Source organism: Urocitellus parryii, chromosome 13 (genome assembly GCF_045843805.1).
Source record: "Urocitellus parryii isolate mUroPar1 chromosome 13, mUroPar1.hap1, whole genome shotgun sequence".
Taxonomy (NCBI): Eukaryota; Metazoa; Chordata; class Mammalia; order Rodentia; family Sciuridae; genus Urocitellus; species Urocitellus parryii.
The window spans coordinates 44060878-44079427 of record NC_135543.1 but is presented as its reverse complement, the minus strand read 5'-3'; the positions used below and the strand labels follow the sequence as shown (position 1 = coordinate 44079427).

General features: G+C 40.5%; 1 protein-coding gene across 1 annotated transcript in view; it reads right to left on the bottom strand.

Moving 5' to 3' along the window:
• Kctd1 (potassium channel tetramerization domain containing 1) overlaps nt 1-18550 on the bottom strand; it is a 97264-nt gene that overhangs the window by 39385 nt on the left and 39329 nt on the right. Inside the window, exon 2 of the mRNA XM_026388054.2 lies at nt 8407-8585. Coding sequence (XP_026243839.1) covers nt 8407-8585 — 179 coding nt within the window. The remainder of the gene's footprint in view (nt 1-8406; nt 8586-18550) is intronic.

Below are 18550 nucleotides of genomic sequence, written 5' to 3'. Positions count from 1 at the left end.
AGAGTTTCAGTGACTTATCTGAAAAGTGGGGTCAGTGCTGTCCCTACCTCTGACCTAACATGGTTATCATGGCACATAAATGAGGTAATATGTGTAATGAACCCAGCCAAACCTTTGAACTTACTTTATAATTTAAAGAACTTTATTAAATCATTTGCTCTCTGTTGTTGGGAGGATCTGACCTCTGAGTACAGTGATTCCCATTCATTCATTTACATATTAAGCAAACCTGTGACTGTCTACTTTGCAGCAGGCACAGTACTAGGTCCCAAGAATGCAAGGATGAAAACTAAGTGAGAGAGAGAGAGCTTTGCAAGGAGGCGGGTTTCTATCTAAGAGGAGGGCAGGTTGCTCACAAGTGAGAAGTTAATAAAAGTTGAGAATAGACCCACCCACGGTTCTTACTGAGTTGTTCCATATTGTGACACCCAGTATTACTCCAAAGTCACTCTCTGCCATTAAGGAACCAGCAGGGGCTGATGAGCAAAGGGCCTGTGGCTGACAGGGTGGCCTTCACCTTCTTCTCATGTCTAACCTGAAAAAGGAGGAATGGGCTTAGGAAGAAGTCCGTGTTGAGATTATTTGCCTCTGTGGGGCTTCTATAAGCCTGTATTTCAATGTCTCTTAATTCAGTATTTTTGTCAAAACCAAACATAACTTCAGTGATCAATAAACACAAATTGAAAGAAAATGTTAATCAGAGACAGTATTATGGGTAATGCACTAGCAAGGTAATCTAAGAGGATCTGCCCTCCAGCCACCCACACCCAGGGCCAGGAGCCCAGGAGACAGGCTTCCTGTGAGGTTCCCTCCCACTGAGATGAAGGGGGAACAGACCCATTGGCCACCCATCAGCTCACAATGAATAACAGGACTCAGAAGATGCCAGTAATCACAGATCAGGTGTGACTTAGGACACTGATGTGACAAGAAGCTGCTTCTAAATCTAAAAGGAAAAATAGATTTTGTCTTGAAAATTTAGATGAACAAATCAAGATGGTTCTTGTGGATAAATAACCATGTGGGAATAAAATTAAATTTTTAGACTTTATAATAGAAAGGGCTAAACAACACATATCCTGCATACTTCCCTCCATTTCTTAATCTCACCTGAGACTTAATGAAATACTGCTTATTGATGGTTTGTTTACTGTTTGTCCGCTCTATTGGAAGCTACAAGAGAGGGAGGGTTTTTATCAGTCATTGGGCAGTACATAATAAATCTGCTAAATGAATGACAGAACATGACAGGGAGAACTGCAGACACCGAGTGACGGTCTTTCCTCTAAATGACACTCTAGTACAAGACACTAGAAGTCAGATTGCTTAAAAGTGAGGCCTATTTTGTCCCTGGTGGCAAAGGAAGTTTGCGGAGCTCCCCAGCACTACAGTGAAAGTTAAGAAAAGATGATCTTTTCTGCCCTAAACAGAAAACCCAGTTTCGATGTTAAAAAAAGAAAAAAAAATCTTTTGAAGCCAATTGTTTCATTTATTCTTTGCCTATCTACCAGAGGAGCTATTTTGGAAAAGCAATATTGTAAGATGAAAAGAAGAGATGGAGAAGAGGAAAATTTCCCTGTTACCCTAGAGAAGCTCTCCATTTTCCACTTGCCAGGTGTTTTTCCCCCCTTCTCCTTAAATCCCTCTGTAAACTAATTTGATTTTTCAAAAGAGCAGCCAATCTTCAGATCAGAGCTGTTCATCATTTTATGCATTTCCTTAAGAGTTTTTCCAATAGCAGGGATATTTTCTCCTTTGCATTTGTGTGGGGACTATTACAGCCGTTTGATTTGTATTCTTTTTAAAATCCCCAGTAAACTATTCTCTTTAATTTAATATAGACATTGAATTACCAAACATGAGGATCTAAAGGGCAGGTTACCATAAAAAGCTTTCCATTCAATGCCATGCAATAAGTTTGCAAGAAAGTTCAGCAAACTGTTTGGCAAAGTCTAGGCACTTATTGTTTGGGCATTTTTGTTGAGATCCATGAAACATGGGGCTGCGTGAAGACACTGCAGGACCCAGGTCTAGGGACAATGGTGTTAAATCTGGAACCAGGGAGTCATAGAATGCAATGGCACAGGATCCCTTGTCCTGAAGCAGGATTCCAGGAAGCTCCCTAGGCTGGCTTAGGACAAATGCATAGAAAACCAAACGACAGAATTCAATTGTATAAGCCAATCCTTTAATATTGCTCTCATCTGATGTTTCTCTCAGTGTAGCTCTACAGAAACAATCCTGTAATGGCTAATACATCCAAGAGTAACGCACGCCAGAAGCCAGATCACTGTTGGCAAGGCACGTACACTTGGCATCTCTACCCCAAAGCTCCAAATACACACACCCCTTGGGTGGCCATGGGTGTCGACTGCAAAGCTACAAGTGGAGTCTCTTTTGAGTTTTGCAATTACCTACATACGCCAGTGTGCTTAGTAACTCTGCTGCTATTTCAGAGCGACCAATTTAGCATAATCTACTTATGTGGGAGTTAACTCATGTACTGGGTTTTAAATACACAAAAGCTCTGTCAAGCCATCAGGTCTGATGGCTTAGGGACTGGAACAAGATCTCTTTTACCTGTGGGTCATTGATTGACAATGAGCTCTTGTTTTGCTGAGACCCCCACCTTACTGGCACCCCATGGGTCCTGATAATTTGTAGAATCCCACTTCCTGGTTTGAAAATGTCTGAACACTCATCAAGGAAGCTGCTACTAAGATTGGTTTTGTTAGAGGTGATAGTAAAGGATGAAAGAGGCCCAGCTTTGAACTCAGGTATGTGTCTTTCTCTAAAGCATTTACTGATTTTTTGTATTTTTGGAATGTATTTTTCATATCACACCTTATGCCAAGACCTCTTAAAGATGAGCTGGGCATGGTGCTCCATGCCTGTAATCCCAGCAACTCAGGAGGCTGAGGCAGGAGGATCCCAAGTTCAAGGCCACCCTCAGCAACTTGTCGAGACCCTGTCTCAAAATAAAAAATAAAAAAGGGCTGGGGGCATAGTTCAGTGGTAAAGCACCCTTGGGTTCAAAATCCCTGGTTCAAAAATTTGTAGGGTCCAAGACAAGATAAGAGTTCACCTCCCTCCCATGTGTCTAGACACCAGCTATGTATTAATCCAACAGACTGTTCAATAAAATACGTTCTGTCTTCCTTTTCTCTCCCCACCACTGAGTACTGGGACTTGAACCCAGGGCACTCTGCCACTGAGTCAAATTCCCAGACCTTTTTTATTTATTTATTTATTTTTGAGATGACCTCACTAAATTGCCCAGGCTGAACTTGAACTTGCAATCCTCTGGCCTTAACTTCCTGAGTTGGTGGGCTCACAGGCACACACCACCAGGCCTGGCGTGTTCTCCCTTCTTTATATATCCATTTAAATATTTTTCTTTCTAGTGATACATTTTTTCTGGCTTTTTGAAAACTTGATGTAAAATTATTGCAGATCTGAACAAGGTGTTTCTCTTGAGAATTTCAATTCAAACTGGCCATCAGAATTGGAGACTCAGGATCCTCCATAAGGGATCAGTGTTTATCCCTGAAATGGTGTAAGCCAGCCTTTGTCCTGTGCACACCTTCAAAGAACTAATTTGCATCTTATTCAAACATCGGTGAAGACTGAATATATCCTGGATGGATAAAATACTTCAGTTGATTTGAAAACATCGGTATCTTTAGCAAAACATATCTGATGGTGGAAGTGAAAAAATGGGAGTGATTAACCTTATTGGGAGACATAAAAATCAGCTGCTTATTGAAAAACCACTTGGAGTTTTTTTTTTTTTTTTTTTTTAAGTAAACGTGGGCAAACACTAAACTTGGTATAAAAGAAATGACGATGGAAAGGTTTTACCATTTGGTGAAATGGCCATTATGATGCAGCATGAACTATTCATTCAGGAAGAGGCCCATATTCCTTTGCAGAGATCAGCCATCTTGGTGGTGTTCAAAGCCAGATGGTGAACACCAGGATCTCCTAGGAAAATTGCAGAGGTTCCTGTTTTATTGGTCTAGGGCAGAGCCTCAAATGACATTTTAATGCTTCCCAGGTACTTCTGATACTCACTTGTAGAGGACAGCACACCACTCTTTGGGGACAGTGGTCTGGGATTGTTCAGAGGGCAGGTTAAAAAGAGATAGGACAGAAAATCATCTACAATATCTCAAAAGGGAGTAAAGTTTCCCTGTAGGACCTTGGAACTTATAGAAAGGAACTTGCCTGGTGCTGGGGATATAACCCAGGGCCTTCACACATGCTAGGCAAGCACTTGAACCACTCAGCTGGGCCCCTACCAGCCCCATCCTGTGTTATGGTCAAAGGAGTACTTTTCAACTATAATCCCCCACTGGAGTCTTAGGGAAAAAAAAAACAACAAAAAAACAAAAACAGAACTTTCCTCTGGGTTACCCCAAGGAAGAAGCAGGTGAGAGGGCAAGCAGGGCTTTAACTGGGTCAGGCAGGAGAGGTCCTATAAGAAAGGAAGTGCTAGACACTCCCTAGAATCCAGAGAAGCAGAACGGGAGTTATTTGTGATTCGGTGGAGCAACCTCACGTCCCAAGATTCAACCCCAAAGGGTTAATACTATGAAAGAGATTTCCCCAGAAATTGGAAGCACACCGACACCTCCAGGACAGCAGGAAGATCTGCTGCTTCTCTGTATCTTTGGCTATTCAAATGTGGGTTTGGGCCCAGGAAGTGACTGCTACTTTGAAATAACCATTTAATTACTGACCCCAAAACCCATAAGACCCAAGAAGGGGCAAAGCAACAAACAATGGTCAGTCCAACATCTGAAGCCAGTGTCACCTGACCTAGGCATGAGCAACCCAAACAGAAGTTACCTTGTAAGGCTCCTTTCAAAGCGTCTTGATATAAGCTAAAAATATCTCTTAAAGATAAGTATAAGCATGAGGTGGGGGTATTTAAGAGGAAGGACAAGAGGTGCAGGTGAGGAGTTCCCTGAGAACTTGGTAATCCAGGTGTCAGGCTGTTGCCTGGCCTAGAAAAGGAAGGAATGGGATCTATGTGGAATTTGGAAGGCAGTCTAAAAAGAAACAATTGCCGGGTTTGGCAGAAGATTATACTAGTGTTGGGCAGAAGGCCAAGGCAAGATTTTCATAATCACATTTAATCCTTCCAATAACCTTGCAAGAAGATATATGTGTACCTATTTTACAAGACAGAAGACAGGCAGTCAGCAATCAAACCTACCTGCCCACCTAACAACTGCTAGGCAAATAGCAAGGTCTGCATCCAAACACAGAACGAACAGATCAAATCAATTTTACTTGGGCTGGGGATATAGCTCAGTGGTAGAGCCCATGCTTAGCATGTATAAGGTCTGGGGCTCCATCCCTAGTGCCCCAGGGGTGGGGGAAAGATTTTTGCAATTTCTCTCATAACAAGAAACACAGGGAAAATTTGGGAAAGGAAGATGAACCATTCTTTCCTAATTATGTTGGTGAAAGAGAAATTCAATTTTTGATGTGTATAAATAAGTATTAGGTTGGGGAAAGGGCAGGTTTAATTAGATCCGTAAACATCTATTCATGGTTTAGCACTATCCAATAGAAATGAAAACAAGACACTACAGTTTTATATTTTTTAGTAGCCACATTAAAAAAGTAAAAAGAAACAAGTGAAATTAATTTTAATAATATACTTTACTCAATAAATCATCATTCTGACATGAAGTCAATAGAATTATTGAGATATTTTATAGAATTTTCTTTCCGGTACTATTTCTTAAAAATCCAGTATGTCTTTTTCACTTAGAAGGCTGACCAGTTTGGACTGGTCACATTTTAAGCCGCATGTGGCCACTACCATAAGGCACTATAGGTTAGAGAATAATGAGATCTGAGGAATCTGGTGCATTTGTAGGGTGTGGATAATAAGGGACAAAAATGGACTCTTTTTTGGCAAGTCGGACTAAGAAAGAATCCCTAATGGCTGAGTGCTGTGTACAAGCCTATAATCCCAGCAACTAGGGAGGTTAAGACAGAGGATTGCAAGTTCAAAAGCCAGCCTCAGCAGTTTAGCAAGAGCCTGAGCAACTTAGCAAGACCCTGTATCAAAGTGAAACAGAGAAAGGGCTGGGTATATGGCTCAGTGGTAAAGCACCCCTGTGTTTGATTCCCCTGGTACAGGGGGGTGGTGAGAGAGAGGGGGAGAAGACTCTTCAAGTGAGACACAATTTGAGGTCTTTATCTAAAACATGCAGCATCAAAATGATAAAAATGGCAAATTATTTGAAAGACGAGAGCTGAAGGAAAAGAGTCTTTAATGCTTTATCTTCTACCTCTGCTAAGAGGCTAGGTAAGACCAGGGAGCTGCACAAAGAGCCAAATCCCATGGGATATTAGTCAGGGAACGAGACTCACCCAGCTGCAATGAGCAGCTAGAAGAAAACCAGCTGCCTAAGGCATGGAGAAATGGCATACTATGGGGTGAGTATCCCTAACCCCCAAATCCAAATTCTGAAATGCTCCAAAATCCAAAACCTTTGGAGTGCCAACCTGATACCACAAATGGAAAATTCCACTCTATAAAAGTTTATTTCATGCACAAAATTATTAAAAATATTATACAGAACTATCTTCAGCCTACATATGTAGGTGTATATAAAATATAAATGAAATTTGTATTTAGAGTTGGGTGTCATCCCCAAAAGATCTTATTACTTACATGCAAATATCCATGCCCCCTCATCCAAAATCTGAAGCATCCCTGATCCCAAGCCCTTCAGACAAGGTATCCTGCACCCGTATTAACTTCCCTCCTATATCAGAAGTTTAAAAGGCAAACTGAGGCAAAAGGTTATAGACCAGTGAATTTCATACCAGTGAGGATTGATTATTTGACGCTCATGCATGTTTTATGGCTTGCTCCTAGAATTAACTCTCCTCTGAAGGGCCAACAGGGATTTCCTGTTGTTGGCACTTATATTAGCAAAAGTTAGCAGGAATGGAAAAATGCATTTTTTTAAAGAACACTGTTTATATAATAATACTCTTAAAAATAGCCATTATTATAACATGATTTTGCAGCGTCTACTTAGGGAAGGTAGAGACTCAATACTAATAGTTATTTTTTTATTTTAAAATAGTTTTGTGGATGATTGAATAGAAATCGATTTTTTAACAACATTTCATTTTAATTAGGGAAAGTAAATCTGGAAATCAAAAAAATATTTCATCTTTTTCACTTTTCTAAAATATCAGTTGTCAGAGATTTAAAAAACTAGAAAACAAAACAGCAGGCTTCATGCCATTTTCAGGATGATGTTGAGTTTTATTCAGTACTATCTACTTAGGCTATAAGCTAGCAGGTATGGGTCACTTTATGTGACAGTCTTTAAAAATGCAAACTGGTAGGCTGGGGATGTGGCTCAAGCGGTAGCACGCTCACCTGGCATGCGCGGGGCGCTGGGTTCGATCCTCAGCACCACATAAAAATAAAGATGTTGTGTCCACCAAAAACTAAAAAATAAATATTAAAAATTTCTCTATCTCTCTTAAAAAAAATGCAAACTGGTGCCCTCTGGAAGCCCAGGTAGTGCATCTCTAATTCCAAGGAACAGAAGAAAGTAGAGAAACACCCTTTCTCCTGACATTGGCCCACATGAGCTCATACCTCCTCCCTCAGCTGCCAGCTAAGCTGGTGAAGATAAATTCCCATGTAGGATCTGGGCAGAGCCAGTGGCTGGGTGGGGAATGTCCCAGGGTGCAAAGGAAATTTCTTCCTTGGAACTCCTTTAGAAAGGGGTGGATGAGGATAATCATAAATGTACACTACCTATTTGTAAACTATTTTCCCTCTTGGTACTATTTATATGCCTTGAGCTGTATGCTCCCTCCACCCCTGACTTTTAACAAGACTATTTTGGCTTCCTGGGCTTTTGCATACTATTCTAAATATGGTGCTGATGAGAAGCTGATAAGAAACTGATAAGAGTGTCTCAGGTTTTTTTTTCCTAGTTTACAAAGTGATAGGCGAAGTGATCTCTCTAATTAGAATAGATTAAAAAAAGATTGTCAGAATTTTTAAGAATATATATTTTAGAAGAAGAAGAGGACAGGAAAAAAAAAGGAGGTGGAGTGGGGGGAAAAATCATCGTCCCTTTTGTATGACGTTGAGAATCATAAAGATCTTGCTTGGTTGAGCAAAATATCAAAGAACTCCACTCCTGAGTGACATTTGTACATGTACTCGACTAGGCTGCAGGCCAAACTGTGATGGGGGAAGATGCACAGACACGTCCAAGAGCAGCCTCTGCAGCCTGTGTTCTACCTCTGGCCTTGGCCAGGCCATGCTGCTCTGCTGGTCAAAGGAAAAACAGTTAAGTCATCAAATGCATGCACTTCTGAGTCTGATTCTCCCATATTCCAGATTACCTTGATTCGGGGTATTTGGTGAGGGTAGCCAGGCTGCTGGTGTACATGTGGCCGCCCACATCGATGTGGACAGGCGCATTGGATTTTGTGAGTTGTGCTGGAGTAGGAATGCCTTGGTTGTTCAGTGGAGATGCAGGGGATCTAGTGATCAGAGGTCTTGACATATTGGGCCGACTGTCCTACAGAGAGATAAGCAAGTTTAGACATTGTTTCTCTTATCAGTGGAAAGGAAATACATAGATCATAAAAAAATAAGCCAGTGATAATGTTGATATTCACTTGGTAATAAAATCTGAAAAATCATCAAGCTCCCTCCCTTTTGTTAGAATGATTATCAGAAAAACAAATTCTGTAACACAAGAAAACTTTCATGTGTTTAAAATCCAGGAGCTTGAACGAATGTTCATTTCGAGTAATTCTGAGGGCGATGAGGGTTTATTATACTAATGAATTCTCACATTTAACAATTGATAAACGGCACGTGGAGAAATTCTATTCATCCCAAATGAAAAGATAATCAACGCTTAAAATAATATACATCTAAATAAAATATGTATGATTTATACTTCTCTTTGGAAACTTCCTCATTGTTATGCACATGGCATCAAAACAGACCTTCGGCACTATGTTCACAAAGTGTTTTCTTAAATTTCTGTTTTTTGAATTAAGAAAAAGAGGGCATAATAGTTCTAGCCATCAGCTCACATAGTTACAACCTTGCAAAGAGGTATGATACATTTATTAGTCAACAGATTGAAAAAAATCAACAGAGGGCTGGCGATGTTGCTCAGTGGTAAAGAACTTGTCTAGAATGTTTAAGGCCCTAAATTCAGACCACAGTATTGAAAACAGACAAAACCAAAAACAAACAAACTGATATTCTACTTGTTTGTACCGGCTTGTTCCCTGTTTCTCTTCCAATGAGACTGTGGGTCTGGGGACACTTAGAAAAAAATATACCTTCAGGTGATAAATATGTGCTTGTGAACCATGATCAAGTGGCTCTTCTCTGTGCCTCACTTCTTGAGAGCTTGTTTGGAAGTTCTAGCAGGAGAGAGCAGCTACTCATAGATCCTTACGGAAGAATCGTCCTCCTCTGTCAGGGAAGGTCATCTTCTGGGATGGAACGTGCAGCTTTGGGAGGGATGCATGAGGAGCGGTGAGGGAGGAAGGGGACACCCGCCTATTCGGCCAGATCAACTGAATCAACCCTAGCATTCAATAGGGTGACAGATGTTGCAGCCAGATCACCCTCACATCCTGTGCCTGAAGAAACCAGGTTCCCCAAGTGGAAGTGAGGAAGATGTTGTCATGGCAATAAGTAGCCCGAACAGGCAGAGGTGCAAGTTGAGCCACCAGACCAGGATGGGAACAGCGTGTGGTGGCAGCCATAGCATGTTTAGGAAACTGTACCCTTGAGAAAATAAAATATTATATCTTTTCCATGGACACAATATAAGTGTCTCAAACACTATCCAAACAGGGTTGATTGCTTTCAAATTAGAGCCCAAACCACAGACAAGTCAAGTCAGGTCCCTGGCATTGAATGAGGGTCAAATATTTAGAGTATACAATGGAGGAATAAGCTAAAATAGCATTTATGTATGAATTCTGTAAGACTGAGAATACACACATCCTTTCAGATTTATAATTTAGCCGGAGACTGTTTTCAAACACACACACACAATGTGTGCCAAAGCCAGTGATAAGGCTACTAAGGGGATTTTGAAAAATGCCTTTGATGGAGATTACAAAGGGGAAGTCATCAAGTCTTTGTGCTTAAAGCACAGCATGATAAAATATAAATTTGCAAAACATCATAGGTTTCATGATCTGGAACAGCTTGAGGAGTTACCTGGGGCACAACTGTTAGTCTAGTTAGCATTAACCACATGTCCAAGCAAGACTGAGACTGCATGTGCTTTCTGAAACTCAACATCCACTATGAATGGAGTGGTGATTGGGCCTTTGCACAAAATGTTTACCATCTGTGTGGTGCCTCTCTGCATGCTGAATTAAACAGAGCCCAGAAAAAAAGAGTTAGTCTTTTAGTTCTTAAATTGGCTGGTGGGTTCATAGGTGTTCACTATTCTTTATTCTACTCCTGGGTATTTTTAATAATGCAAAATAGAGATTAAAGGCACAAAATGATGTTTATAATGCACAAAGAGAGGGAGTTAAAGGGGTATTGGGTAGGGGAAAAGTTAAAAAATCACAGATGGTAGGACATATAAGACAGTTAAGGTTCACAAGTATTAGAAGTAGCATTTTAAATTGTGGATGAAAGCAAACACATTTTCCTCTTAAAAAAGCAATCATATAACTCCTATTTTTATTTTTATTTTATTATTATTATTTTTTTAATATTTATTTTTTAGTTCTCGGTGGACACAACATCTTTGTTGGTATGTGGTGCTGAGGATCGAACCCGGGCCGCACGCATGCCAGGCGAGCGCGCTACCGCTTGAGCCACATCCCCAGCCCCATAACTCCTATTTTTAAGAGACACATACTACCTGACTTCTTTGAGAAACTTATTTCCTGGCAACACACACACACACACACACACACACACACACACACACACACACACCCTCACCCTCCCTGTTACAATCCAGCCCATCCCGGTACTGCGGAGTCTGTAATAGTTTTTCAATTGGACACGTTCTCTATTTTGCCTGAGGGTGCTCAGGCGAAAATGAACAGATTTGCAGGGTTAATATTGTCGTTAGACTGTGACCTCATTCAGCACAGCTTCTAACTCCGAGGTCTCCATAGAAGGAGGGAAAAAAAAATTAAAGCATAACTGATTGGTTGAAGGATTCCAGATTTCTCAGAATATATGCCACTGTAAATCATAAATGAATGGATATTGCTAAATTTAAAATTAAACCAGTTTCTTCAGCTGGGAATGGGGGATTAACTCTTAGGGGCAAGGATTAGAACTGGTCTTGCTGAGACCTTGAGGCTCCCTTCCTAGGCTCTCTCCCCATCTCTGGGCTCTTCTTGCTCTGTACATGTTCCCTCGGACACAGTCATTTCTAAGGCATTAACTGATATTAGCTAATAAAGTCGGGATTTCATTTGCTATTTTCTGTATGGGCATAGACTGAAAGAACTTTTAAAATCCATATACTGGGGCTGGGAGACAGTACTTGAGATGGGAAGTCTTGGCATTTGAATGGTGGCTGGAGCTATCATTCAGTATCTATCCCATCTACTCTAGTTGCTTCATTTTGGCTGAGGGGGGTACCTGGGATTGAACTCAGGGGCACCTGACCACTGGACCACATCCCCCGGCCTATTTTATATTTTATTTAGAGACAGGGTCTCACTGAGTCCCTTAGCATCTTGCTTTTTGCTGCGGTTGGCTTTGAACTCAATTCTCTTGCCTCTGCCCTCCAAGCTGCTGGGATTACAGGCATGCCCCACTGCCCCAGGCAAGTTGCTTCATTGAATGCAATTGTGGCAATACCCTCCCCTTTCCAGTGACTGGAGCTGACACTTTTTCATCTTTACCTAGATATTGAGATCTTGTGTGGGATGCCCTACCAACAATGCCATAGTCCTCTCCCTAGAAGCCTAGGAAGCCAGAATGAATCCAATGCTCAGGACAGCAGAGCTGAGAATTGTAAAGAATCTGGGTCCTCACTGAATCAACCAACTCTGAGCCTCCAATTTCCAGATTTCTTGCTACTTGGGAAAATAACCATGTTTATTTATTTGGTACCACGAATTGAATCCAGGGGCATGTAATCACTGAGCTATATCTGCAACCCTTTTTCATATTTTATTTTTGAGACAGGGCCTTACCAAGTTGCTGAGGTTGGTTTCGAACTCGTGATCCGCCTGCCTTAGCCTCCTGTGCTGCTGGGATTATAGGCATGTGACACTGTGCCTGGTCACCATCTTTATTTTTCAAGCTAGTCTGACTTGGGATTTCTGTCCCCTCTCCTGGTAAAATATCTTTCCTGTTATGGCTGCCTCCCTGGGAGGTTGTTCAGCTTTGGGAGACACAGCCTGTCAGGCTAAGAACAGCTTCCTGTTGATAGACGCAGCAGAATTTTCTAACATGTTATCACCCTTCTTCAACTCCACTTTCCATCTATCTTTCCCTTTAATCATTTCCCCCATCATCTTCTTTGTCTGCATATGTCTTTCAGTATGACTTCTGAAGACAGGAAAGCCATAAACTCTAACCAGAAAGAGTACAAAGGACTTGGATGTGCCTTTACTCTGTTGAAGAAGCAGCTGAGAGCACCGAAGATATTCCAAAAGCTGGTCAGATGGAAAGCTGTCTCTGCTAAGCCCCTTCTGGAACTGTCCCAGGGAAAGGAAGCCTACCCCAGTATTAAGCCAGGTGGTTCTTGCTCCTTCCTTGTGCAGCCCATTGTTCTTTCCCTCCACAGTGTTTATTAACATCTCCTCAGTGCCAGGCACTGGCTAGGCAACCAGAGAACAAGACAGACTGGGCGCTGGCCTTCCATGCTTGTTGAACAGTGGAAGAGAGAGACCAAGAAATGCATATGATCAGGGCAGGAGAAGGTATGGTTACTACAGCAGCTTAATGGAAGGGTCACTTAGTCCAGCCTTGTGGGTGGCAGGGGAGGATGGGAAGGGTCCCCAGAGAAAGTCTAAGATGAGATCTTATGGATGAGCAGTTAACAAACATTGGGGTGCTGAAAAGACGGTTCTAGGCAGTACTGCCAAGGCCCCAAAGTAGGAGAAGCCATGGTACATTCTCAAAATTAAAACTTGAATATTGTACCAGGATTCGATCACTTATTTCTTCCTCCAAGGTGGTGGGATAATGTAGGAAAGAGAAACCAGGATGATGATGATCCGAGAGCCACAGAATTAAACAATAATTTATAATTAAACAAAACCAAACCCACCTTACATCAGGAGAAGAGAAAGAGGAGGAGGAGGAGGAGGGAGCTAATAGATAGTGGAACTTTCTGCAGTAATGGGAATGTTCTTTATCTGCACCAGTGTTCTCTACCTGTACCATTCACTATGGTAGCTACCTGAGTGTGGCTAGTGTAACTGAGGAAATGAATTTTTCATCTTAATGAATGTTAATTAATGCAAATTTTAACTTAGCTCCTTGTGGCTAGTGCCTATCATATTGGATGGCAGAGTCAACTGGGCTTGAATATTTCTTAATATTTACAACATTTGATCATAATGCTTGTGTGATGGAGAAGGGGCATTTTAGAAGTGAACACAAAAGTCATCGGACCCACACCACACATTCCTTTTCCTCACCCTTTTTAATGGCATTTCTCTCTTCCTCGATGACATTATGAAAAACGATAGAAATTAAAAGCCACACAATGAGGAAAACAGAATGGATTCCCCTGGATTGGACAGAGAGGAGCCAGGCAGACCAGAGCCTGTCCTGTGTGGTTCTGTCATGTGAAATGACAGGCAGGCAAGACACATCTGTGGTGACAAAGACCAGAACACTGGTCACTCCAGGGCTACTGGCTGGGAGGGTCCAGGAGAAGCCTCTGGAGACCTAGAAAATCCAACTTCCTGATCTGTGTGGTCACACAGGTGTGTACCTATGTTCTCCAAAGTTGTACTCACTTTATTGTAAGCTCTACTGAAAATAATCTGGAAAAAATTCATCCAATCAGAACATTTTCTTGTTTGAATATTCACTCAACTTTCTGTGAAATGCTGCCACCACCTTCTTCTTTTTTTTGAGGAGGGTACCAGGGATTGAACTCAGGGGTACTTGACCATTGAGCCTCATCCCCAGCTCTATTTTATATTTTATTTAGAAACAGGGTCTCACTGAGTTGCTTAGCACCTCACTTTTGCTGAGGCTGGCTTTGAACTTGTGAGCCTCCTGCCTCAGCTTCCCGAGTGGCTGGGATTATAGGCATGAGCCACTGTGCCCAGCTGAAATGCTGCCTTCTTGAAAAGCCAAGGACTGTGGGTATAGCTTGGTGGAACAACTTACCTGGCGCGTGCAAGGCCCTGAGTTCAATCCCCAGCAACAGTTAAAAAAAAAAAAGTGTGTATTATTTCTTTTCATATAATTCACTGAATCAGCCTGTACTACTCTGACATGAAACATCCCTCTAGCATTTTATTTCTACTTCCTCCCTTTCCCATATCTTTTCCCACATATTTCCAGGCTTGTTGATCAGTTTATCTTCAAAATTTCCATCTCCCAGCTGCCTCCAGTTTTCTGCAGCTTGCTCACCTACCCAGAAGAGTAACTATGAGTTTTTTGGAGGTATAATCCTTCAAGGGATTTGACTTCAGGCATTTTCCAAAAGAAGCTAATGAAAAATTTGTCTCCTAAGTCTAAACTACCCGTGTGCTGTTGAAACAGGATCCCTGGGGCACTGCTTAGAACAAATGAGCTGAAGTTTAAAATGAGTTTTAATGACTTTATTTGTTAAGAAAGTATGGTCCTGTTTTATATCACATTTCACTATCAAGTTGGAGTCTATCACCTCTTGCTAGGGAAAGAAAGGTCTTTGTCTTTTTAGCGACACTTCCAGATAAGCGTGTTGATGGTAGAATATGTTATTTGATGTTTTATTTCATAGCATTCAATACAGCAGTTAAAAAAAAGAAAAAGAAAACAGTATAGGTCAGAACTTTTCCACAAATTTTAAACTGGATTTAAAATGTGTTAATCCCCTCTGGACTTGCCCCCCAGCACACACAGGAGAGAGACACACACACACACACACACACACACACACACACACACATACAGAATACTTGGAGAAGGGAACATTCTGATTCATTCTACTTCTGATAGTTCTGACATCTGCCTTTGGCAGCCCAACTATAATCAAAGTATCTTAGGCAAGGACCCTGCTTCCTGGAAATGTGTGGTTACCTTGGGAGTGTTATTTCAGGAATGACCCAATCCTTTTGGACTCTCAATAACGGGTCTTGTTGAAAAACATCACTTTCTTAACCATAGTTACTTAATCGTCTAGCAAGACCCAACCGCAGTGTTGATGTATTTTGAAAGAAGCCTCATTTGTTTCTTCATTCACTCAAGCATTGTTTACTGGGCACCTCTCATAAGCTCACTAGTTTCTATGGGTTTTAACAAATAATAGAATGACCCTGGTAAGCGATATGAATGAATTTTCCTGATAATTTCACAAGAGTTTAAAAAGAAAAGAAAAAACACCAAAGTGCTTCACATTTGATGAGAACTGCACTCATAATTTAGATGACAGTTTCTGTTCATCTTAACCATTTGGAAGACAGTAAAAAATTAGACCAAAAACCTCCTGAGCATCCGAATTTGACATCAATATTTCTATTCACTTCAGTCATGAAATCCCCCTTCAAATACATAAAGTCTACTTATTTGGAACTCACACATCCTAAAAAGTGTGATTATCTGTCTTCTAGCTCTATGACAATAGCTAATTACCAAAACCATCCACAATTAAATCATTCAGAAATCAAACCCCAGAATCAGATTGTGAAGTACACAATAAATTGAAGTATTTCCATCCAAAAATAGTAATGAAAAGCATTTTTTTAAGTTGAGAATTTTGAAAAGTATATAGCTAAAAGTTACATATTCAGAATATATTGAGGTGCAGGAGAAAGAGCCCTGGGTTTGAGGAATCTGAGCATTAAGTTCAGCTCCATCCTTTGTGTGATGTTGGAGAAGTTCCAAACCCTTCCTCCAGCTTCCTCACCTCAAGGATGGAGATAAACCTTCCCACTGCCAGCGAGGTCAGGATGGCAGGAGATAAGACAGTGTTTGTGAAGGTGTGTAACACAGAGCTTGGCTTAGAGAAGGACCTATGAGGTTTACGGTCGGTCTACTGAACCCATTGGGTTCCACATCTGAAGACAACCAACTGAGGACAAGAAGTATATTTAAAATAATGCATTTGTATTGAACATGTACAGACATTTTTTTCTTGTCATTATTCCCTTACTAATTAATATAAGAAGAATCTACATAGCATTTATACTGCATTATAAGAAATCTAGAGACGGTTTAAAGTCTATGGGAAGATGTGCATTAAGTTTTGTGCAAATAACGTGCCATTTTATTTTTCTTTATTTTTCTTTTTTAGAAAATTTGAGTTAGTATTCTAAAACAAACAACAAATCTGCATCAATTAAATATGATAAACTGAACAAGGATATACATTACAATTTTTCTTCTTTTATAAACAGACAATAGTAAAATATACAGTCAGCTCACTACACAAAAAAATCGTGAATAGCAGCTTTTCAATAAAGTTTCCAACACCTTATTCATTTACTGATGCTAAGAATGTAAAGGGAAAAGTCACAGCAGTTCGTATATATGTACCCTCTTGCTTACTATGCCACTTTGTATGAGGAACTTGAACATCTTTGGATTTTGGTATCTGCGGGTTGGACAATCGATCCCCAGAAGATATGGAGAGGCAAGGGTATTTCTGATCTTCTGCATACACACACACACACACAAAAAAAAAAAAAAAAAAAAAAAAAAAGAAACCCTCAAACCATATGTACAGAAGATTCTTCTATGTACCCAGTGAGAAGAATAGAACCTCTTTTATGTAGTTGAGAAGTCAAGGACTATGAAAAAGACCGTCTGATATTGATATGAGGAAGCATGATATTGCAAAGTACAGATAAATAAAAAGAAAACAAGTCAGAGCAGATCAAGAGCTAGCTAAGTGCTCTGGAGAAAGTGCATGAAAGGAAATAGAATGAAATCATCACTGTGGGTTCCTTAAATGACATGGCACTTGAGCTGCACCAATTTTCCCTTTCAGATTAAAAAAATCTTACTACACAGAGTAAAAAGAAATTAAAAAACAAAAACAAAAAAACAGGGTGCTTCAAAGTTGTTTCGAAATGACCAGTAACCATGTTAAATTAATCTACAATGCTTTCTTAATCTGAAGTTGTTACTTTTCTTGCTGTGGCCGGGACAAGAGATCACTATTGTTTATCTGTTTCAAGGCACAGTCTCTCTCCGGCAGATCTGGAGTGAGTGCTTCCACATGCCTTTTCCCTAATGAAATGTGCATCTGAGAAATTCCCTTATTAGATTACCAAGCTGAGGCCATGAAAAGACTATTTGCCAATATTTCTCTGCTTTTTTTTTTCAAAAGGAAAATGAACTTGAGGAAAAAGGACATTTTGATGTGTTTATTATAGCTCAAGTAATTTAGATTGCTTAGATTTTTAAAAAATGTACTTTAAAACACTAGGATATTTTTAAATACACACTACAGCTCAACCATGAGTATTAATTTTAAAAACTGAAAATGTAGTATTCAAATGACTGGCAGTTTCAGGGTTAACAGTTTATGGGATTTTAAAAATTCTTTTATGTTATAAGGAGTTGAACATTTATTACTTTCGGAATGCAAAAAAAAAAAATGCTATTTTAAAAAAGAAAAAAATTCCCAGCACAGTGTTGCCCCATTAAATCAATTAGTAATCCTTTTGGCATGCTGCTATATTTTACCTTCATAATAGGGATTTCTTTTTTTTTTTCTTTTTTTTTGACATTTTTAAAAGAACTAAATGAAGAAAGACAGAAATGGGGACTCAACTTAGGAATAATCTTCCTTCCCTTTATTTCCTTGCCAGGGAGGAAATGTGTGGAACAGAAAATTAAATGGGCCTCAGGTCATGGTACGCTCATATTCAGCTGACACACAGGACTATTTAGTTTGATCCTGAAAGAAAGGGGCAGGTACCCAAGGTCTCCACACTCTTGGAGCCCATGTGGTCACCTGCCTCCCATTCCCACTGCTTTCATCCTGGGCTCTGGGGCCTGACAGGTGCAGAACAGCTACACCTCCACCCTCCCAGAGCTCAGGTTCTGCATGCTCTCTTGCAGGGAAAATGCAAATGGCAGCAACGGTTGGCAACAAACTGGCATCTAACACTCATGGCAGGCCTTCTAGACTGAAACCAGAAACCTCCACACGATGTTAAGTATTATCACCATTTCACAGAGAAGGAAGTTGACTCTGAGGTCAAGTGGCTTAGCCTATAATTACCTAGTAATGGATTTACTGTGATATTTTACACGCTGGCCATTGTGTACCAAGATAAGGTTGCCACTATCCTATTACATATGTGCTCTGGCTTTCCCAGAAGAGATGTCTGTTCCTGTGCGTCCCAT